The 22,768-nt window shown below is 48.8% G+C and overlaps 1 protein-coding gene across 11 annotated transcripts in view; it reads left to right on the top strand.

Annotated features, from left to right (window-relative positions):
• Positions 1–22,768, top strand: part of NTM (neurotrimin) — a 932,003-nt gene that overhangs the window by 808,297 nt on the left and 100,938 nt on the right. For all 11 annotated transcript variants that reach the window (XM_060017634.1, XM_060017635.1, XM_060017643.1 and 8 more), the window contains one exon: positions 3,110–3,235. In XM_060017634.1, the coding sequence (XP_059873617.1) occupies positions 3,110–3,235 (126 nt within the window). The remainder of the gene's footprint in view (positions 1–3,109; positions 3,236–22,768) is intronic.

Genomic DNA, 22,768 nt, shown 5'->3' with positions numbered 1-22,768 from the left:
TGTTAGTGGAGGGAGAGAATTCTAGATGATTCTTCCAAGCATGAGGTGTGATGGTCTCATTTTATATACTTACTGTGCCAACAGCTTGGCCCAGACTACCTTCTCTTCTACTTGGGGACTGTCCATTGTTCTCTAGTGTATGATTAGCAGATTAGCTATCATGTAAGAAGCCAGGAAAATGAACTCCCAGGAAGCCTTTCCAAAGCAAGAGTAATTCATTACCCTGCCTGATTTCCACTTAAAATGTACTTTGAGCACACTTCCAGCTACAAACCCTAAATCACCCTGTGTTCACAAAGTCCATCATTTTTTTAATTTTATTGCATGGCATTTTCGTGACATAATCCCTCGCAGAGCATCTCAGAGTGCCTTACGGATCAATAAATTACTTACCTGCAGAGTCAAAGCGATGTCTGCAAGGCCAGCACAGCCATTCTGCAGGCAGCCTGTCCTCTGGGAAACAGGCAAGGCTGTGTGAGTGCCAAGGGTGGGCAGGATCAGGGCCAGGCAAATGTATGGCTTGGGGGTGAGGTGGGGTTCAAGAAGTGCAAGTCCCAGTTAAAGCTCTGCGAATAAAATACATCAAATTCAAATGATTCTAGAACTTAGAGAGCTCACAGATTTGGACCCTTTGGACAGTCAGCAAATCAAGTGTCCAGTCATTAACTCGTCAAGTATCTTTCTCTCCTGGAAGGTTCAATCTAGCTTTTAAAATGATACAGCCATGAATCATAATATAATGTCTTAGAAGTCCCGCGTCTTAGAGCCAGCAGTCGCTTCCCAGCCCTGGCCACATCCACCGTCCATTGTGTCTGTCCTGCCAAATATCCCTGAGAATGCAGGTATGTATGTGTGCAAGGGCATAGACGCACTCGCACACACAGACATCACACCACAGTTGCCTCTCTACCGGAAGCTCCACGCGGATTTAAGACTAAAAATGATTAATTGGTGCTTGCTTTATGCAAGGGACCGTGTTGGAGACAGCAGAAAATAAAAAGATGAGCAAGGCTCTTGTCCAATATCTTATACTATGATAATTTATAGCCAAGGAGAAAGATGAGAGAAGGTAACATAAGCCAGTTTATTTTAATGCCGTGGAGGAGGCTACAGTCTCCAAGCAGGAGAGGCCACATCCCCTTGGACGTCGCCTGGAAGACCTCGTGGAAGGGGTGGCAGCTCAACCTTGAATGAGGTTGAATGATTCCAGTAGGTCTAGACAGTTGGAGAAAGAGGCGAAGGGACCAGAACCAGTAGCAAGGGCTTGGGGCTCAGAAACCAAAGTCCAGTGCATTCTCGCTAATGAGCGTTCCTGGTTGGGCACAGTGTGGAAACAGATGGGAAGTCAATTTTCAGGAGAAGGAGGGAAAGGAGCAAAGGCTGAGAGCAGCTATCTGCACGACACGCTCCTTTCTGGAGGAAGAAATCCAACACCATCAGGAGTGAGTGATGAATGGATCCAGGAGAGGAAAGACCAGCACGGAAAGTTCCAACCAGTCTGATTTTCCTGTGAGGGTTGCCCCATGACCTTGGTCCCATCCAGGGAATAAGGGTGATGGTCAGCTCGCCTGGGGTCTCCTGCAGGCCAGATGGCACTGTGTCCTGGGGATAACGGGTCCTGGAATAGCACACGGGGGTGGCTCAGAAGCATGCTGATTCAAGGAGGCAACCTGACCTGAAGATGCCTAATAGAACCCGACAGAGGGGCCCCTTAACCTGTAAAGAGCTAATGTGCCAAAACCAGTGTGAGTAGAACTGAAATGACTTGTGTTAACGGCCCGGTTCTGAGGTTGTCGCAGACATGTAGCCAGGTGGGGAGGTGGCTCCCGTGAACAACCATTATAATTCCATCCTATAAATATGTGTTGCATCTTATACTATGGATATAAATGTAAGTAAGACCTGGCTCAAGCCATCAAAAAAGCTCATGGTCTAGGGGGTGAGGGATGCTACGCAAATAACTACAGCACAGTGGGATAAGGGCCAAGAATTGGAGTTGGGGGGGCTGCCCAATAAAAGACACCCTTACTTTATAAACCCATTGGCAGACAAGACAAATGAGTAGTCATTTCATGGTCAAGCATCACGTTCGCTAGTGGTAAAGATGATACTGGAGAATTGGGCTTAGATGTGCAGCAACAATGAGCCCCAGAATGAGACAGATGCACACTGCTGGCTGTGCTCATCCCCGTGGGATGCTGTCCTGTAAAACAGAAATGAGAAAGTGCACGACATAATGTAACTTCCTGAGGAAACCCTGGCTCCAAAACGAAAGACTAAACAAAGTTGGGGGATTCTGTCCCCAGATCTACAGTTGGGATGAACCTCTTCATCCTTTGGGGGGATTAATCTAAGACACAGAGAAAGAGGCCAAGTCTGTCACGTCTGATTGACTCCCCCTCAGGTGCGTGTAACATATCTGGGTGCAGGATCTTTGAGTTGTGCAGGAGGCCAGAGGGAGTAGGGGTAGGGAAAGCTGCGACAAAGTGGCATATGATTGGGTCTAAAAGGATGACTGGGAGTTTCCCAGGAAGGACAGAAGGAAGAATATAGATCCCAAATGCAGGCTGACCAGGAAGGACATTATGAGTTGGGGATGACAACAGGGTAAGTAGAGGTGGAATCGCCAGGAATGTCAGTGGAAGCAGAGGTTCGGCCTTGATTCCGAAGGGCCTGGTTTGCTTGGATGAGGGGCTTGGGTGTTTTCAGGTGGGCAGTAGGAATGGTTGGAGGTGTTTAGGCGGAGACGTGATATGATCAGAAGTGCATCACATAAAGACAGCCGTGACGCGGTGTGGAGCCGGAGTGGGCGGAGCGTGTGGGTGAGAGTGGAGACCGGAAGAGGGTGGAGGCTAGACCAGTTCCTGTGGGGCTGCAGTGGAACCATCCCTTTCAGACCCGCTGACATTGCGTGTACGTAGGAGGAAATAGAAGCTGAAGTCGAGGTGAGACGTTTCTTTCACGTGTAAGGTGATTCCTCTGATTCCTCCTCGACTCTGTAGCCCCAATATTGCCATCCCTGGCTTATTCCGCCAACTACCACTTGAAGACGACAAAGAAATGTTTAAGCAGGATTTTAATTTTCCTTCTACCTGTATTGTCTCCACAGTATCTCCCAAAATTGTAGAGATTTCTTCTGATATCTCCATCAACGAAGGCAACAATGTCAGCCTCACCTGCATAGCAACGGGTCGACCAGAGCCGACGGTTACTTGGAGACACATCTCCCCCAAAGGTGAGAGAAGCAGTTTGGTGTATCGTGTCGTGAGAGGAAGTGGGGGAATCGTTGGCCTTGGCAGGACGTTATGGCGCTGGTGACTTGGTGTCGAGGGTTCCCCCTTCTTGGTGGCCTGATACCAAGTTGCTCATGGCTCCACAGAGAATATCGGTGTTCTCAGTGCAAGACAGGCATCTCCTCTGAGATTTCAGAAATCGCACTGGAGGATGTCTCCAGTCCCTGGGAAATTAATCCCAGTTGTTTCTGGGTGAAGTGGTGGTAAGCTGTTCTGGGCCACTTTCCTGGTCACGTTTGGCAATGGAGGAGTCTGCTCGGTGTTGGTGGCATTGTTCAGCTGGCTGTTTTGTAAGAGAGAGAAGACACAAACACACAGTGATGGATGAGGGTTTGGGATGGCCATATGCCTACAAGGAAAAGTTCCACGTCGGTGCTGCTTCAAAGTGCCAAATATCTGGTCGCTAGGCCATTAGTCCTTTTGTGGTTTTCTTGTTGCTTTACTCTGATTAATCCTAATAACAAGTACAACTTAATGTGTGACTGAATTGCAAAATTCACTTTGTCTAAACGTCTAGATGTTTCGCAGGCCGGGCTAAGCGTTGTTTTGTGCTTTCACGGATTGAACATTAAACTTTTAGAATTTAAGGCAACATGCCATTTATTATTAAGCTGGCTTTTATGCGAGGTGCATTACATTATTTCATTAGTTCTAAAATGTCTATTGGGTATTTATATAGCAATAAACCACAACAGACAAGTCCCTGCTCTCATGAGCTCACATTCTCATGAGATGAGTAACCAAAATAATAATGTTAATAGTATGTGGTGATAAGGATGAGAAAATAGAGCAGGATACATTGACAGAAGGACAAGAGGTTTGGTCAGGAAAGGCCTTCGACAAGGGGACATTTGAGCAGAGACCTGAAAAAGATCCTTAATGTCACTGCTTATATCTGGCTAACGTGGAATATATTTATGTACGTATGTATATATGTGTGTGTGTGTGTGCATGCCTGCATGTATGTATGAAGGTAAGCGCATTGCTGAGTCACGCAGGTTTAAGGAGGCTAAAGAAGAGATACACATGCTATAAAATAGATGAACAACAAGGACCTACTGTATAGCACAGGGAGCTGTATTCAATATCTTGTAATAAACTATAATGGAAAAGAATCCAAAAAAGAATATATATATATATAAAACTGAGTCACTTTGTTGTACACCCGAAGCTAACACAATATTTTAAATCAACTAGATTTCAATAAAAATAAAGATGCTAACGTCGCCACCAGCGTGGTTTGCTGGGTGTTTCAGGCTGAGTCCCCCTAAAGCAGACCCTGAGAAGGTGACTGGCAAACAAGAAGTTTATTGGAGGTGCCCTTGGGATCAAGCCTGTGGAAGGGGAGGGAGGGAGGCGGGGTCAGGCCGAGGGAGAGGTTGAGTTGCCATGATGACCAGGGAAGCATCTCTACTAGCCATGTGGGGCGTTCTGAAGATAGGATGAATTGTCCTCTCTTGAGGTTATGGGGGTGACCTTTTATGCCAGCACAGCGGTCGAGGTCAGGGAATTTGGGCTGTCCCCAGAAGAGCTGTGACCTAGGCCAGGCATCTCTCTTCGTATGAGACAGTCCCCATGAGGGGCTGCAGCCAAGGGCTGTCCGTCCACCCCCTGGGGCAGGCATCCTTCGTTCCTGAAGAAGGCTGTGCATCACAGGTCTACGACACCTGGACATTAAAAAAAATCAGTTGAAGACTACGCATGGGCCCCAGAAACCAAATTCCCTCTCTCAGGGTGACAGTTAGCCCTATGGAGGTTTTCAGAAAAGGGATGAGGTTTTCATTGTGTTTGGCCTGAAACGCTGGGAGCTGTCCCTAGCCACCGCTCCTGACACTACCACCATGAGCAAAGGAATCAGAGAGATGCTGGAATTTCTGCCAATCTCTCGACTGGAAACGACCTTACATGTGGACTGGCCCACAGTCTGGGAGGAGGCTTCACTGTGCATGAAGTTGTTAGTGTTGGAACTTGGCCCTGGGGCACATCCCAGGGTGGGGCACCCAGATGGACAGACTTTCTGGTCCATGGTGCACGCTGTTCATCACTGCTTAAGGCCAGGACCTCAGTGCCGCTGGACTCGAGGGCCGTCTGTGCCTTTAGCATACGCAAACATTCATCATCCCAGGTACATGGACTTTCCTTCTGTCAGGTGGCACCGCTCCCTCCATCCTGCAAGTCCCCTCTGTCTCCTGCTTGATGTCTTTTCTCATCCCTCCTCTGGCCTTGCAGCTCTTCGTTCTTTTCTGGGTGCCTCGCCTTTCCTTTTCCTCTCCTCTCCTCTCCTCTCCTCTCCTTTCCTCTCTTCTCCCTCCCCTCTCCTTTTTTTTCCTTCTTTCCCTTCTCCTCTGTACAGCTCCTCTTTTTGTCTTGTCCTTTCATGCTTTCTGTTTTTGTTCTCCGCCTTCCTATCTCTCACAGCCTCCTACACAGCCTCCTTCTGTTTCATCCCACATTGTCATTTCTTTCTTCTCTCTCTTCTCCTCACAAGCACTTTTGTATTCCCTCTGCACCGGCACCCTCTCCGTTCCTCTTGCTGAGGTTCTCACCACTGTGCCCTAGCATCCTTCCCTCCCTCCTGGCCATCCAGCCGCCTCATTTCCCCAGGGGACTCGACCTGATGCTTCCGTTTTACGGGGGTTTTAGCTGCTATGGAAACAGAAGATGGATCAAGGGGAGAGGAGAAGGATAATCAGAATCTACCTGTGGATCAGAGTAATTTAGACGAGCAGCTTTTCCCAGATCTGTGGTCTGGATTAGGTAATGCAGATTCAAACTGATGCGACATGCCACACGGTAACTGATCACCCCGGGGCTCACGGGGTGCCGCTTCACGGTGACTGATTATTTGGAGATCAGAGCTGTCATCGGGCTGCTGCCCAGCCCGAACTGGCGCAGGAGACCCTTAGCAGCCGGGCCTTCATCTTGCCCCACTAAATATCTCCAAAAGGCTGCTTATTTTAAATAACTTAGGGACAAGATGTGGGTTCCTTGGAGAAAAAGATACGCTACACCTGAGCGAAGCCTCCAAAGGCAGAGGGCTGCTCTCACCCTTGCTCCCACGCTCTGTGGGCAGATCACATTTCAATCAAGGTCATTCTTATGCTTACACCCATTAAACCCCTGATGGGGGGCTGACCCTGGCCAAGCACTTTGCACAACCCTGATGGCTTCACTGCATGTTCTCTCCAGACGGTCTGTTTGTTCTGTGCATTTCTGAAAACTCCTAGTTTCCTCTATCACAACTTATATGGGGCTGCAGTAAGCTGATATAAATCTCTTCCTTTTTAAAAAAAATTTATCGAGGTAACATTGGTTTATAACACATCGGGTTGGCCAAAAATTTGTTCAGTTTTTCTGTAAGATGTTACAGGAAAACCCGAACGAACTTTCTGGCCAACCCAGTACAAGTTCCGTGTATTATATTTTGACTTCTGTATGCACTACAGCGAGCTTACCACCAAAAGGCTAGTTTTCCATCCATCACCATACAGTTGACCCCCTGCACCCATTTCACTACCTCCCCTGACCCCACTTCCCCTCTGGTAACCATTACTCTGTTCTCTATATCTATGTGTTTGTTTTGCACATTTATTTTGTTTTGTTTTGTTTTCATATATTCCCCATATAAATGAGCTCATATGGTATTTGTCTTTCTCTGTCTGACTTATTTCACTTAGCATAAGGTCCCAGCCTTGACTCCTTTTATGTGGAAAAGTAATAAAGCAACGTTAACCACCACTGTATCAGTAGTGGCTTACCCATCCAGATATACAGAAACTGGGAGTGATCTTATGGCGGGAGGGGTGTTGGGGGTCTTTCTCAGAAGGTGCCTACCTGGCACTTGACATCAGGTGGAGAAAATGTCAGTTGTACTTATCCAAGATAGAGAGGGAGGTAAGACCTCCCAAGCTACCTCTTGGCATTGCTGTTGATCATGAGAAGTAGTATCTCACCTGTTATTACTGGTTATATGTCTTTTTAGCTCCTTTCATGAACTTATAGCTCCCAGGAGTTCAAAGAGAAGATGCACTAGCTTTGTAGAGACACCTGCCCTCATGGTGCATACCTGTTTTGAAGGGTACAGGTGTTGCTTGTACCTGCACAGGCCTTGGTCTTTCCAAGAGGAAGAGCCCACGTCACTTCCTCACACGGGAATGCCGCCTGGAACTGCACGAATGTTCTAACGGCCCCTCACCGAATCCCACCTGTTAGCCTGCTGCTCCGGGCGCTGAAGGACCGTCAGTGGTCCCCAGGGTCCCTTAGACGCAACTCTCACTCATGACTCTGCATCTTGTCTTTTCCTTGTCTAGGCATGCAAGAATTTATTTTGTCATAGCCCTTATGCTCGAGTCTTTCTATCCAAAAGAATACCTTTAATGCTCTCTATTCCTCTGAGTCTTCTAACAGATAAACTCTCTCTCTCAATGTATTCTAAAGGCTCTTCAAGACTTCACACTTCATAAAAAAATTACTCTCAAAGGCCAATTTTCATGTCTCCAGTTTCTGCTGGACTGTCAGAGCTTTAGAGAGAAGGCTGAGGTTCCTGTATTTCCACATCCCTGGGAGCCGACCACAAAACCCAGATGAAGGCCTGAGTCCAGCCACCGCTGCGTGGGCTCCACTGTACATATGGGGTCATGGCTCACCGAGTGTCCTAATGGGGCTGCCCTCTCGGCTGCACCTGCCTCACCCTTTATCCCACCAAACAAAACACTGAAAGTATCAATAACAATCTCACCAAGGCTGCTGAGAGAACACCTCCTACCTGGGTATTGGCAGGGGGCTCAGGAGGTTCCAGTGATCTGTCCGAAGAGATGTCCTGATTCCTGATTCATCAGTTCTTTGAGACCAGAGCCTATGTCTCTCTTTTCTTGGGTTCTTCACCTCCTAGCACAATGCCCAGCACCTAGAAAGCTTCTAAGAAATATGTGTTGATTCCGTGAACAGCCCTTGTGTTTGCTGGTGCCCCAAAGGGGATGGCCGTTCTCCTAATTCGAAGATTCCATCCCCATCCTTGAGGAATTCTTGTCCACTTTGATGTTGTGGTCCAGACCTGGTGTGTCTCCTGCTGAAGTCTCTGCTGGTAAGTCTCCAGGAAATTTTCTCTGGTCTTGAAGCCTTTCCCGAAGTCCGTCTGGTGGGGAAGCTGCTGTGCCAGGGCTGGACTTCTCCTTGAAGAAGTGACTCCTTTTCAAGTTCTCTTTTGCAAGGGTCAGAGTGGCTCACGAGCATCGTTGAAGTTGGGTCTTGCGCGAGCTGCCTTCTGCCCTCATCACCGCCTCACCGTGATCGCGCTCATGATGTCGGTGCTTCTCTGATGTGTAGTTCACCCGGCTCTTCCAGGGCACCTGATCCTCTTGCTGACTTACTCATCCCAACCCTACCTGTGCCTAAACCCGCAGTGGCTCCCAACAGTTTCATAAATCAATCCTGGATGTTCCCAGAGAGAGTGAATTCAATAATACATGAAAACTTGCTGCTCCTCATGGGTCAAACAAAGTTTAATACAAAGAAAGAAATCAGTACCCAAAAAAGAGACATATCGTTTAAAAATTTCTCCCCTCCATCCCCAGTGTGTGAATCGAGGTTCGGGTAGAGATGGATTGTTTCTTCCCAGGGCCACACAAAGACCCGGGGTGAGAGTGCACAATTAGAAGAAAGCTGTATGTCCACTGGGCTGCACACCACGCCCTAGCTGTGGAAGCCTTCTCTTGCCACGGCACGGGGTGGGCGCTTCTGCATGCCTTCCACACCTCTATCTGCAGGACTGGGCAACCTGCCTCAGCTGCCAGTCTCCCCCGCTCCCACCTCAGTTCTCCTGCTGGAGTTGAAGGGCCCAGGGCCCAGTCGGCTGCCCTGCCTCTTGCCTCCCAGAGTCTTCAAAGGCACCAGCTGGTGAGGACAGAGTGACCCTCGGATGGGAGCCCTTCTCCTCTCGCCAGTGTTCTGAGCTCTCCCCGCCCACCTATTTCCCATTTGTCAGCACTGACAGGCCCTCCTCCCCAGCTAAGCAGGACACAGAAGCAGTAATTGGCACTGGAGGTATCACAGCTTGAGTTCAACCAGAGCTGGCAGGTGCCGCGACTCCGGTGACAGCTCTGCGGAAGAGTGTCAGGCGTGGAACTCTGGCGTGCCACTGGCTGACGTGGCACCCTGGCACTAATGAGCAGCCTGTCAGCACCAGCGTCAGGGGCCCCGTGTGGCACAGCAATCATTAGGATGGCAGACGAGAAAATCGTCTCCAGCAAAGAGGCACCGGGGATGGGAGGGAAGGAGGACAAAATGGAACTAAAGGCTTCACCTCACCCACCACCGATGTTCACCACCCAGCAGCAGGGAACCAAAAACAAACAAACAAACAAACAGGAAAGACAAAGATCCTTATGAAAGATCTCTATCTGTGCCGACTCTGGACAACTCTTGGAGTCTCATTTTAGTGGATGCCCTGTAATTAATGATACAGGCGATACATCTTTTCTGCCATAAGCCAAGGGGAACTCAATGACTGAATTATCTCTCCAGTCATGGCCAAGGTGTTGTGAAGCCAGGAATTAGCCTCAGTTCCCAAGAAACAAGGGCCTGAGGGGAAAGGAGGCCTTGAGATCTGTGGTTCTTTGCTCCCTGTCAGGGAGTCTCCCTGGAGGGGGCACCTGCTAAGCCGCCAGCTGTCCACCTATCTTCTGCTAGAATATTAGAGTCCAAGAGATACAGTTAAGAGAAGGACCCTTCCCTGTGGAGGCTCCTCCCACAGGTGGGCATGGGTGGGGACCAGCATGTCTGCCGTCTCCACCTGCTTCCTGAGGACAGGTGAGAATGGTCCAGCTGGTCCTTTCTGCTGAGCTGTTTGGAATGTCTGGCCCTTCTCTGAGGCTCTGACCACCTGCAGTGAGTGACTCCCTTTCATAGCTGGAGGTGACCTGCCCAAAACAGCTGGGTTTGAAAGCAGGTCCAGCTGGATTTGGATTCCCTTGCACTGTCACTGCCTGGGTCACGCTGGGGCAGCAGTAAGCCTCTCTGAAGATACGCTTCTTTCTTGATTTTGTTCTTCTTGAGTTTCCGTGATCCGGCCCTTTACCCCAAGACCCCCCGCGCTGCAGTCACACTGGCAGCTTGAGGCTCGCCACCTGTTTGGCGTCTCCTCCTTGGACTCACTTCCACTCTCCTTAGACCATCTTCCCGCGGCTTTTGGAGAGAGTCCACTTTTGTTTTAAGACCAGGCTCAGATACTACCCGTTTGAGAGCCTCTGATGACTTTTCTTCAGTCGGAGTGCCTCGGCCCTTCCCGAGATGCCACGGCACTCTGCACGGCACTGATGCTCGCACTTACCTGCAGCTCCAGAGACACCCCCACTGCCCCCCACCCCGGTGTCCACGGGATCAGGGGAGCAGCAACAGGCCCCTCGTGGTCGTATTTTATCACCAGTGCTGAGCGCAGCACGAGACAGTGACAGGCCCTTTTGGGGATCATTGAAAGAAGTGTCCAATGGTGTAGGTACAGTATGTTTCTTCCCTTTTTAAAATTGAGTCTTTCTGGCACATCATTTAAAACAAAATCAGTTTTAGTGAGGAAAGGGGTAAGATCCAGGAGCTTCATCTCTGCATCATCATCTATTTCCCAAACCAGTCAAAGGAATTTGTAAGAAAAGCCTCTCCCCCAACCGTTGCCTCCCTGGTTGACCCCAGGCCTGAGCTTCAGACGCTTCATCTGCAGAAGACAGATCACCGGGCCGTGTCAGGGTAGATTGGCGGGATGAGCCACGCTTCCCAATGCAGAGTGCCCGGCCAGCGACACACGGTAGGCGCCCGACCCCGGTACTTCCCAGCACCCAGCCAGCCCATTCCCCTTCTTTCCCACCCAGGAGACAAGAACAAAAGGGAGGAAATGAAATTTTTTTCCTCTGAAAAGTTTGAATCCTTACAAAAGCCCAAGCTCAGTCAACTGCCAGGAAGAACAGATCTTCGAAGGTGCTTAATCAGCACCCCCTGACCCCCATGATTTTCTAATTAACGTAGGCGCTTGATTAAAATTCCCCAAGTACCCCCAGTGGCTGTCCCAGGAGGGACAAGGAATTGCTATTGTGAAAGCTATTATAGTGGTCTGGTCGCTGATGGTGGGAGAAAAAAAAATAATTGCATCATAATGGAAAGTGGCAGATCTCCTCTCCCTAGGAACAGGGGAGCGTACGGTATTAGGTCCAACCTGTACAGAGAAAGCAGTTTCTTATGATGGAGATAAACCAGTGGTCCAACCTCAATACGAGGCAAAGTGATCCAGAAACTCATTAAGTAAACGGTTTAAACACAGACCAAGGTGGCAAAGAAAAAGGTAGAGTGAGACGTTTATAGATCACTCTTTTAACTCCGCAATTTTCTTTAACTGTAACATTATGGTTAGATAGATACATTTAGGGCAAAATTTGCCAGTGTCAATAAGGTTTTTTGTAAGTTTAATATTTATGATCTGGTTTAAAGCAGTATTATAGCTGTGCGACTTCCTACTTCAAAGAAGAGGAAAATCGTAAAAAGACCAGTGGGGAAATTAATGAGTTCAGCGTGCCTCAATTGAGAACATATGAAATCAAGCCTCAGTCTAGAAGCCAAGGGCAGGAGTGCACACCACAGACACTGTTTGTGGTTTTGCCCAATTATTTTAGAACCCTTGAAAGATGCTGTAGTCTGCTGAGCGCAGGAACCGCTAACAGCGTCCTCCCCCATGCTCTCTGGAGTCCTGGGCTATTTATGCGGGTGCTTGGTGACCGTTACCATGCAGAACTGTTTTGATGGAACAAGAAAGGAAACAGAAAAGCAAGGAGATTGTATTATCTTCCCCACCGAAGCTAACCAGCCCTGGCTCAGTTATTGCAAAGGCTGGTTAAAACGGCAGCCCCTCCAGGCCAGGAGACCCCCTCTCTCAGGAGCATCCGTGACAGGCAGCTCTCTGGGGGGTACAGAAGGGCCTCAGCGGGGCCTCACCCTCCCACCGTAGGCACGGTAACCTCCTCACTGAGGAACCCCTGTAGACCAGCTGAAGGCTTTGGGGTCCCACGGCCAGGTCCCACCAGGAGCTGCCGGAAGAGCTTGGAGACTGTTTCCAACCAGATTGTCCTGGCCATGAGGACGTCTCTGTGTAGCTCTGACTTTGCACCTCCTTTTCCATCCTGAATCTTACCTTGACCTGTGATGACTGCATTTTCCCTAGAGTCTAACTTGCAGAGTGGCTGTTATCCAGTAATTACAGTAAGGATTTGTGGATGTTCAGAATGTGCTGGCCGTTCTTCTAAACATGCAGCCTACTGGTATGAATTCTTCTCAACAGCGGTGTGAGTCCGGTCCTGTGATGGGCCACTTTACCAATGAGGGCGCCGAGGCTTGGAGCGCCAGGCAAGTGGGCCGGGGTCACAAGGCCGCAAGTGGCAAAGCTGAAATCCCACCCCCAGCGACACTGTCTCCAGAAGGCATGTGCTGCATGGTACCGTTATCTAAGGGTGGTCCCTGGACCAGCAGCATGGGGTCACCTTGTTTGTACCCCAGATCCAGGATGGGACCCAGAAACCTGCATTTTAGCAAATCCCCGGAGAACTGTGTTGCACACTTAAGTTTGAGAACCACTGCTGTGGGATATTTGCTCTGTGCTGGGCACTCTGCCTTACATATCTTATATCACCTAATTCTCATAAACGCCCTGACAAGTAGGCGTTATTTCCATTTTAGCAATGAAGAAATGGAGAGCTGAGAGGATAATTGGTCCACACATTTTAAATGGCCAAAGTGAAATTCAAATCCAAGCTTTTCTGACTCCAAGTTTCATATTCTTTTTTTTTTAAACATCTTTATTGGAGTATAATTGCTTTACAATGTTGTGTTAATTTCTGCTATATAACAAAGTGAATCAGTTATATATATACATATGTACCCCATCCCCTCCTTCTTGAGTCTCCCTCCCACCCTCCCTATTCCAACTCTCTAGGTCATCGCAAAGCACCGAGCTGATCTCCCTGTGCTATGCAGCTGCTTCCCACTAGCTATCTATTTTACATTTGGCAGTGTATATAGGTCCATGCCACTCTCTCACTTCGTCCCAGCTTACCCTTCCCCCTCCCCGTGTTCTCAAGTCCATTCTCTACGTCTGCGTCTTTATTCCTGTCCTGCCCCTAAGTTCTTCAGAACCATTCTTAAAAAAAATTTTAGATTCCATATATATGTGTTAGCATACGGTATTTGTTTTTCTCTTTCTGACTTACTTCACTCTGTATGACAGACTCTAGGTCCATCCACCTCACTACCAATAACTCAATTTCATTTTTTATGGCTGAGTAATATTCCATTGTATACATGTGCCACACAAGATTCATATTCTTATCCCTGCTTCACTTCTCACCCACGGTTTCTTCTCCATCTCTGGGACACGGCTGCTCTCTGTTTCAGGCCCCTTGCCAGCCCAGGGCCTGTGGTCCTTGGACGTCCAGGTTTTCTTAGTGTTCTTACAAGTTTACCCACACTCTTGTCCAGACACTAGACTCCAGGCTGGGCTCTGTGCTGGGCCTGGGTGTTCCATTCTCCCCACAATCTCAGACTCCTTTCAGTGGGTCTTTGCACGATACCTCTGAGCAAAGGACGTATAGCCCCAGCACAGATGCCAACCACTCCGTTCTCAGGTGAGGCATCTTCCTCCTGCGGAGCTGCCTGTGTGAACTTCACACTCTCTCCCCCTTCCCCGCGCCCCCTGGACCACAGAGCATGCGTGGCAGTGAGGTAGCTGCTCTCTGACTTGATTTATGTCTTCCTCATGTTGAATACTACCATTCACTCACACAATGGTGTGTCTTGTGCTTCGGTTGTTATTATTAGGTTGTTTTACACATTAACGGCTTTAGATATGAAAAGAAATTGCTGGATTCCAGGCTATGTTTTTCATTATCTGACTCCATGGAGTTTCGCTCTGTGTCCTTGTGGTATTTGGCATATTTCATCTTCCTAGGGGTGTAAAATGCTTGTCCTGCTGGAGCCAGGACAGTAGGAAAGCAACGAGCGGAATACCAATTCCCTTCTCGCAGATCCAGGGGCCGGCCCCCTCCTGACTGGGCTGCTCGTGCTTTCCAGATACGACTGCACAGCCAGCCAGCCTGTTCGTTGCCTGCGTATTTGGGGTGAGGATTAGGTAGCCCTTCCTTCCCTAGGAGGATCATCTTACCCCTTACTTCTCTCCAACAGAGGTGGATTCTTCTATGCTAACCCCCTCTCCCAGCGCCCCCAAAACAAATCCCTCTTCTCTGAGAGTTCAAAGGAATGACTTTGGGCTTAATCGTTCCTCCACAGTAGATTCAGGACTCCTCCTGTTTAACTGGTCTGCAACCAGGAGGCCTTGTGCTCCTTCTTCAATTCCCTGCATCACTGCATTGCCCTTTATGGAGTGACTCACGGAGGTCACAGTGGTTGGAGATATTTGGCCAGTCATCTGCAATGATAGAGAAAGAAGAGTGGCTTTCTCCCTCTGTTGATTTATTTCCTCTGTCACACATCTCCCCGAAAAGGATTTAAGCAGAGAAGGTGACATGGATTCTGTGCCTGGGAAAACTCCTTGGCAAAACAATTTTCGTTGCTCTTACATTGGTTCAATTATTTACTCAATAATTGCTGTCGAGCACCTACTGCTATGCAGCTGTCTTAGGCCGTGGAGATACATGACAGGACAAAGCAGAAAAAAACCCCTGGCCTCACAGAGCTTCTATTCTACCGGGAGAGACAGAAAATAAGTCCAAGGATAAGTGAACCTGAGACTGTGTTCTATGGTAACTACTGTGAAAAAATTAACTGGATAAGAGGCAAAGCGATGATCAAGCATCCGTTTGGGGTTTGCAACCTTCCACAGAGTGGATAAGGTTGGGTTTATTAAGAAGATGCCCTGTGAAAGTTGGGAGAGAAGGCGTTTGGATAATTCCAGCGGAGCATTCCTGGAAGGGCAAACTGTGAATCCGAGGTCACGTTCCAGGATTGTCGCGGAGACCATGTGGCTACAGGAGATTTATTCAGTACCTGCCGTCCTCTCAGTGGACTCTAAGCTTCCTGAAGGCAAGGAGCATGCGTGCAGCAATGCAGAGCGTGGAGTCTGTCCAGTCTTAGACCTTCAATAAGTATTTGTGTAACGAATGAGTGAGTAGAGTGAACACGGGCTTCTGGAGTGAGTAGTTGAGCATGCTGGGAAGTTATAAGGTTCAAGTCAGAAATGGTGGTCCCTTCATCAGCGACTTCAGGTTCTAGAGAGTGACGTGTCTCGTCCTGTGAAAGTGGTAGCCGAGGGCTCAGATGAAGGAACAGGTCCATGGAGAAGCAGGGTCCAGGTAAGCTGACAGATCACCAGAGGGAAGACAGTCCAGGTAACGGCCCAGGTGAGTGACACGTTGGGCTGTGATTCAGGTGTGAAAGCCCTCAAAGAATCATGGGGAGTTCAGGACACCAGTCCTTGGCAGCAGGTAGAGGAGAGGTACATGCAACATCGCCGGAGGGCAAGACCTTGGAAGAAGCAAGGTTTTCAACAAAAATGTGAAAGAGGAAAGGTTTTCAAACAAGCTTGGGGAGTAAAGAAGGCCATCACCCCAACCTCCAATGCCAAAACCAACAATCCAGGAAGTGCTGACCTCAGGGAATAGCTGGGTTTTAATTAATAAAGGCAGGTCAGGGGATGCTCAGCCTGGAGCCTGAGGTCTGGGGGAGCATTTTGCTCAGATAGTGGGTGTTCCAGAGGCAGAGCCATGAGGCTTGGAAGGTCGGGAGACATGAGGAATGACAGATCTGCAGAGCACTGATGGTGAAGGAGGCGGTCACTTGCTGCGTGGCACCCCCAACAGTGAGGCTGGTTGGATTTAGCCCCTGTGGTCCCCAAGGGAAGGCAGGGAAGCACATCTCACAGGCTTCGTCTGTAGCCTCAATCCCATTTCTTCCTGAGCCCGAAGGTGGGGTGGTGACAGGAGGTAGCTGTTGGCAAGGCCAAGCCTTCTTGTGTTCCAGAGCTGGGAGACTGACCTTTAGGGAGCTACTGAAAGGTCAGAGTCAGAGGTCATGAGATGGCAGGAGTGGAGGATTAGTATGGAATTAAGAGATATGCAGGGGACCAAATTGCCACAAGTGCTGATGGCTTTAATGTGGGCGGGAGTGAGGGTAGGTACTAAGCTGAGAAGGGGCCCCGTATTTCTGATTTGGCCTCCCTCGTTGCCAGGTTTGGGGGACTAGGGATTATCTTTCTGGCTGTTCTCCCATGTGGCGATAGGTAGTATGTTAGGAACCAGCTGGTGTCTGATTTATTTCTGCCTGTTGATCCATGTGGGTTAGTTTCCTTTTCTCCAAAGATGATCTCATAACAACCCCAGACATATTTATTTATTTATTTCTAGAGAATCAGGATTTATTCGATTGAACAGAAATGATAGAGTACAACAGAGATATGATAAATAGGCAGAAATGCATCATCTTTTATTCAACAGATATTTTTTGAGTACCCAAAACACGACAGTGCATTGCAGTGAGCACAGCATTCAAGGCCTCTGTCCCACGGGACTGCCATGTGGGAGTAGGTGATATTCAGTAAACAAATATGTGAGCCGATGTCAGGGAGAGATAGTGTATGGAGAAAAAGAAAACAGAGACAGGGCAAAGAATGATTCTGGTGCTCCTTTGGTTAGACTGTTGAGTGAAAGCCTGAGCAGAGACCTCGGGAGCTGAGTGAAGTGAGGCAGTGAACTGGTTGGACTAAGAAGGGGGCGTTCCAAGCAGAGGGACCTGTACGTTCCAAGGCCATGAGCTGCAGAGACCTTTGGTGTCTCTGTGCAACAGCAAGAATGTTGATGCAAAGAAGTGACATAGGATGGTGTGAAGAGAGTCAGGAGTCAGGTCATGTAGTGCCTTGAAAACCAAGGTAAAAACTTTGGCATTTGTTCCAATAAAAACACTGGCAAGTTTCAAGCAGGAGAGCGAACTGAGCGAATAAATGTTGTTAATGGGTCACGTTTACGGTTTGAAGAGAAAGACGGGGTAGAGGGGCGGGGGCGTAAGGGTAGCAGCTGGGATACCAGTTAGGATGCTGTTGCTTTAGTCCCTCAAGAAGTGATGGTGGGGTCCAAGACGGTAAGACCATGTTTAGTCTGGAATGTATTCTGCAAGCTGACAAGGTTTGCTGACTTCCTAGCTGGGCGTTGTGAGAAAGAGTTAGGAGTCAAGGTGGATTCTAAGGTTTGTGACCTGTGCCAACTGGTGGCTGCTTCTCTCAGTTCCTGCCGTCAGGAGCTCCAAGAGGAGCAGGCTTGCAGAGGAAGAAAGGAGCTGGTGCCTTACGTACGCAGGTGCAGATGCTGAGTAGACAGTTGGCTGTGCAAGGATCCAGAAGCCAGAAAAATTAATCCAGGCGTCGTCAGCATGCAGATGGTGTCTGCATCCATGGGTCTGGCTATCGCCACCTACTGGGTGAAGATGGATAGAGGAGAGATCCGTGGACCGGGCCTCAGGGCTTTCCAATATTGAGGTGTTAGAAGACGAGGATCCAGCAAAGTTGATTGTGAAGAAGTGGCCGGAGAGCCGTGAAGGAAATCTGAAAGCCAAGTGTGGAGAACGTTTCATGGACGGAGGGGGTGATTAATATCACATGTGTTGCTAAGACCTTAAGGGAGATGAGAACTGGCAGAGTGCATTTACACAAGACATTGGTGAGAAAGGTTCCGATGAAAGATCGTAGATAAAGATTAATTGGAATGGGAGAGAATGTGTGGAAGAAATGGACAGAGTAATAAACTTTTTTGGAGAAGTGATGCTCTAAGGATTAGCAGAATGTGGGGTTGGCGGGGAGTGTGAGGTCAAAGGGATTTTTCCCCGGAGTCCAGTCTGCAGCCCGGCCACCCTTGGCCACTCTCCGGCTGTTATTGCTGGGTAATTACCCGCCTTCGAGTTCTCGGTCATCCCTCTTCCTCAGATGAAATAAGAAAAGGATTAGCTAAGTCTTGTCTCTGCTTGTGGAGCAGCCTGTCAATTTTGACCTTCAGCCACATCACCCCAAAGTTTCTTTCTGTGGCTTTTGAGTGCTCTAGGAAGTTCGAGCTGAAGTCACCATGTTGCTAAAGCAACTGCCCATCTCTGACCCTGAGAAGCATCGCCTGGAGGAGAGCCTCTGCTGCAAGGTCTAGCGAGGGTTCCGCTGGGGACTGATCATTGAAGCACTTACTTCTTGGAGTGTGAAACCGCCCAAGAGGAGGAGCCTGGGGGTGTCGGATGATTTCTGCCCATCCCCCAACCTCTCCCCAGGGACCACGGAGAAGTTCTCAAAGTCCTCAGTATTTGACCCTCCTTGGCTTGATACTCACCTGGAGCAGGATGTCTGCATTCATCTTTTCTTTTAAATCAGAGCAGGAACCAGGTGAGCCTGGGCAGCCTCCCCCGACTCTGGCCACGTCATTATCCAAGTGAAGCCCCCATCTTGCCCAAAGAAAGCTTCCTATGGATGGAAGGAGAAGGTCAACTGAATGCCTGGAAGTGTGGACAAATACAGCCTAAATCCAGTTCTCTAGGGTGATATTGTCTGGGGGAAATACTTCAGCTTTTACAGATGTATACCCTGGAAATTCTGCAAATAGCCCTGCTGCTTCACTGTTGCTGAGCCCGGGTCAGATGGGGCAGAGGAAGCAGACGATCTCAGTGTTCAGTCTAGAAAAATGTCACGGTTGGGGGAGAGCTCACCAACCCGGAAGAAAGCACCTGCTGTGACAGGTAGCAGTGTCTCAGCATCCATTCTCCTTGCCCCATTACCTTGTCCCCATTTCCTCTGAGAGGGGAAAACCCCGGAATTGATAAGGCACATTGTGTAAGATGGAAGGACTGGAAGGAACTGCTTCCATCTCGCTCTGCGTCTCTATTTCTACCCAGAGCCACATGACCCTTGAGAATTCAGGACAATTTAGCGAGGGCGAACACAACTTTTTCTTCAACGTTATTTTGCTCCCTTTGGCTTCGCTGTCAAGTGTCCACGCTGACCAGTCCTGTTCTCCTCTTGAACGGTCACATTTCTCCATGTGTTGATGTGTTTTCTCTCTTTATCACAGCACTTTCCTAGGCCTCTTGATTTGGGTCACTCAGGTGTTGTCACGGCTGTAAGGACCTCTTGATGAGAGCCCCACTTCACTGTCATCACACAGCCAGCAGGAAGGAACCCAGGACCTCTCGGCAAGCCTGAATTCTTAGGAGAAGCTAGTGGTTCTGTGCCTGAAAATGCAAGTGACAGTAATGAAGAAAATAGCGGCAGAGTCTAAAATGGTTAGATTCTATTTGTATGAAAAGGAGAGCCTGAAAGGACCGTCCTCACCGCCGTCCTCCTCAGCGTTATCATGTCCTCCCCCGCTTCATCGTCGTCGTCATCATCATCATCATCATCATCAACATCATCATCATCATCATCGTCGTCGTCGTCATCATTATCAACCTAGTACCTAATATTTTTGTCGTAGGTTGGCTGTGCTCCAGGCACCTTTCTAAATGTTTTACCTGCGTGAACTCTTTAATTCCCTTGACAATCTTCTGGCGTAGGTGTTATTAATGTTCTTTTGTAGGTAAAGGAACCCGGACCCAGAGCACTCACTTAGGTAACTCGCTCAAAGACACACAGTAGGTTAGGAGGTGGCCAAGACTTAACCGGCCACGTTGGTTGCAGAGGCCTCACTCTGAACCCATTAATCTACTGCTTGCCATTGTCCTGTTTTATTCCTGACAGCAAAAATCAAGATGAATCGGCCCAGCTACCAAAGGAGGTGCCAACTCAGATCATCTTTTTTTTCCCCCGCTGGAATTCAAGTAGTTTACACCAATTTTAATTTTTAAAATATTTTCATATTTTCCTTTGATTCTCTAACACCCCTATGAAGTTACTGTTGCTATTAATTTTATTTTACAGCTGAGAAAACCCAAGGTTGGAGAGTCTGTGGTTTCCCAAAGAAATTTAGCTGCTGAACTCTCAGACTAGTCCTGAATATGTGACTATCTGCTGATTCAGAATCCAGGGTTTTGTTCTGCCCCACTGTCCATCAGATCACGTGATGTACCCCAAAGGCAGGCTCTGGGGAGGGGAATGACCAAACCATCAAAGGGGGCGAGTTGCCAGCAGTCACCTCTGTTGGTGGTAGAAGGGATAAATGGCAGGTAATAGCCTGTCACTCGGGTGGACATTTGTCCTCTTCGGCCTCCACATTCTCCTTGTAACAACTCCAGGGTCTCAGCAGCTGCTTCTGTCTGTCACAAGGCAGGCAGGAGAGGGCAGCCTTCCCTCCATCCTGACTGCCGTCATTGACTCTGCGCTCCTCTGAGCAAGTAGTTTAACCTATGTGGGAGAATCCCAATAAAAAGTTAATTACAGCCCTGTGTCTATGCGGATTTTCAGAAAATGACAATTAAATACAAATAAGTTACTCAGAAACCAGCCTCTGAGAAAGTACAGCTTTCAAGGCAGAGGACTTTCAGGCCTAAGAGTTGACAGGTCTCATTCAGGTACAAGGGGCTTGGAGGGAGATGTGCTGGGCGGGTGGGTGACAGTGAAGTTAATAAAGGTGATAAAAAGAATAGTAGCAAAGGCTTATGGTGTTCTTACTACTGTATGCCAGCGCTTCACCCGTGCCAGCTCGTTTAATCTTTGGAACAACGCTGTGAGCTTAGATTCTGTTATTACCCATATTTGACAAATGAGGAAACAGGCACAGGTGTTCAGTAACCTGCTGCAGGTCAGGTAGCTGCTAAGAAGTAGACCTGGACACCGACCTTGGCCTTCCAGATCTCTCTGTGGATACTGGCCCGCTGCCTGTCGTGGGCTTGGACTGGGTTCCGGGAACTGGGCCTGAGCTTAGTCAGAGGCACGGCAAGGTGCACTTTCACGACTCGAGTTCTGATTATACTGCTTTCTAAGCGGTGTCCACTTAGCACTTTGCCCACCCTCTGAGCCTTGGTCATCGCACCTGTAAAGTGAGTATCTCGATAGCGTTTCCATCCTGGGCTTCTTGTAAAGATGGCGTGAGTGGGGCATGTAAGTGCGTTGCCCTGTGCCGGCAGAGAGCGATGCTCCGTAAACGCTTGTCACAGAGGTGGTGCGGGCATGCGCACTGGACGTGTATGGCGATGCATTTTGTTGAGGCTAACACCAAACACCACACTGTAAAGCAACCATACTCCAATAAAACTTAATTAAAAGTACAAAATTAAAAAAAATAGAGGGCGTGATTAGCCTGCCCTCGACGGTAGCCTCTCATCTTATTTTAAAGATGAGCAAACCGCTCAGAACATGTGGGAGGTGCCATAGGTCGTATGTGGCAGGTGGAATGTGGATGCCCAGTCTCGTGCCTTTCCAAACGCCCCCTCTCACCTAACACAGAGCAGGCCCAACGCTGTTTTTAAATGACCGCTTGATAGAAGGGCCACATTTCCATCTCCTTTGGACAGCCCTTCCCAGAGCCTCGGTTTCCCCCTTGGATCAAACCTATAGGCTCTTCTGATGTCCCCAGTGAACACTGGAGGCTCCTAACAAATGTCCCTTGGATGGAGACAGTGAATGGCTGACTGGTAAGTGTCTCCTCACCATCCTTTCTTTTACCCACAAAAGAATTAAGTTCACAGTTAGCAGCACCTCATTTGGATAGAAACAGAAGTTGAATGAAAATAGCAGAATGTGACTGAGATTTAACCCAAAGTAATACTTTGTCCTAGGGTTTTAATAAACAAAACCACAAATGGAAAAAAAGACACTTATCTGGCCTGTAGTGATTCAGTATTGAATTGGGAATGCGTTCTGTTCTCATTTCTGTGAAAGCAATGCTCTAGCGCCGTTAAGGGAGTCCAGTCTGCAGAGACGGGGGCCTGACAAAGACCTCCCTGCAGTCCCACTTCCAAAAAAAGTAGCTTGGAAATAGGGTCCGTGCTGCCCACAGGACTTGATAAGGTCAAGGTGTTTCGCTGCTGTGCACATGCGATGCCTAACTGTCACCTCTGGGGACGTTTCCATGCACCTTTTAAGACGGAAACTCTCTTCTCTGCCTGGCCAGCTGCATAGAGCAGCCAGTGGGAGAAGGTCGGCTTGTCTGCTGCCCCCTGGGTGCCACAGCTGCTAAGGGAGTTGAAGGCCAAGTGGGAGAGGGCCAGGAGGGTCACAGCGGTGTCTCTGTCAGGATGCAATTTAGGCACAACAGGGAATTGGAAACTTCCTGTTGAGCTGCCGTCACCCTAAACATGTCTCGCCTGGGAGAGTCCTGCAGCTGGCGAGTGCTGAGAACCCAGCCCTGCAGAGCTCTTCCCGTCACGTGGACTATAAACTTCCCGCTGCAAGAATAAAGGAAGGAGGTGCCTGCCAAGTGCACAGAGGGGGAAATGCATGTGATTTCACCATCTGAAGACATACATCACATTGGGCAACATCAGGGGGCAAAGAAAAGGAGGAAAGAAAGTAAAGAGTGTGCTGGGGAGCT

This window comes from Delphinus delphis, chromosome 8, assembly GCF_949987515.2.
Source record: "Delphinus delphis chromosome 8, mDelDel1.2, whole genome shotgun sequence".
NCBI lineage: Eukaryota > Metazoa > Chordata > Mammalia > Artiodactyla > Delphinidae > Delphinus > Delphinus delphis.
Note: the sequence above shows the minus strand (reverse complement) of the source record. Positions and strands in the feature narration are given on the sequence as shown.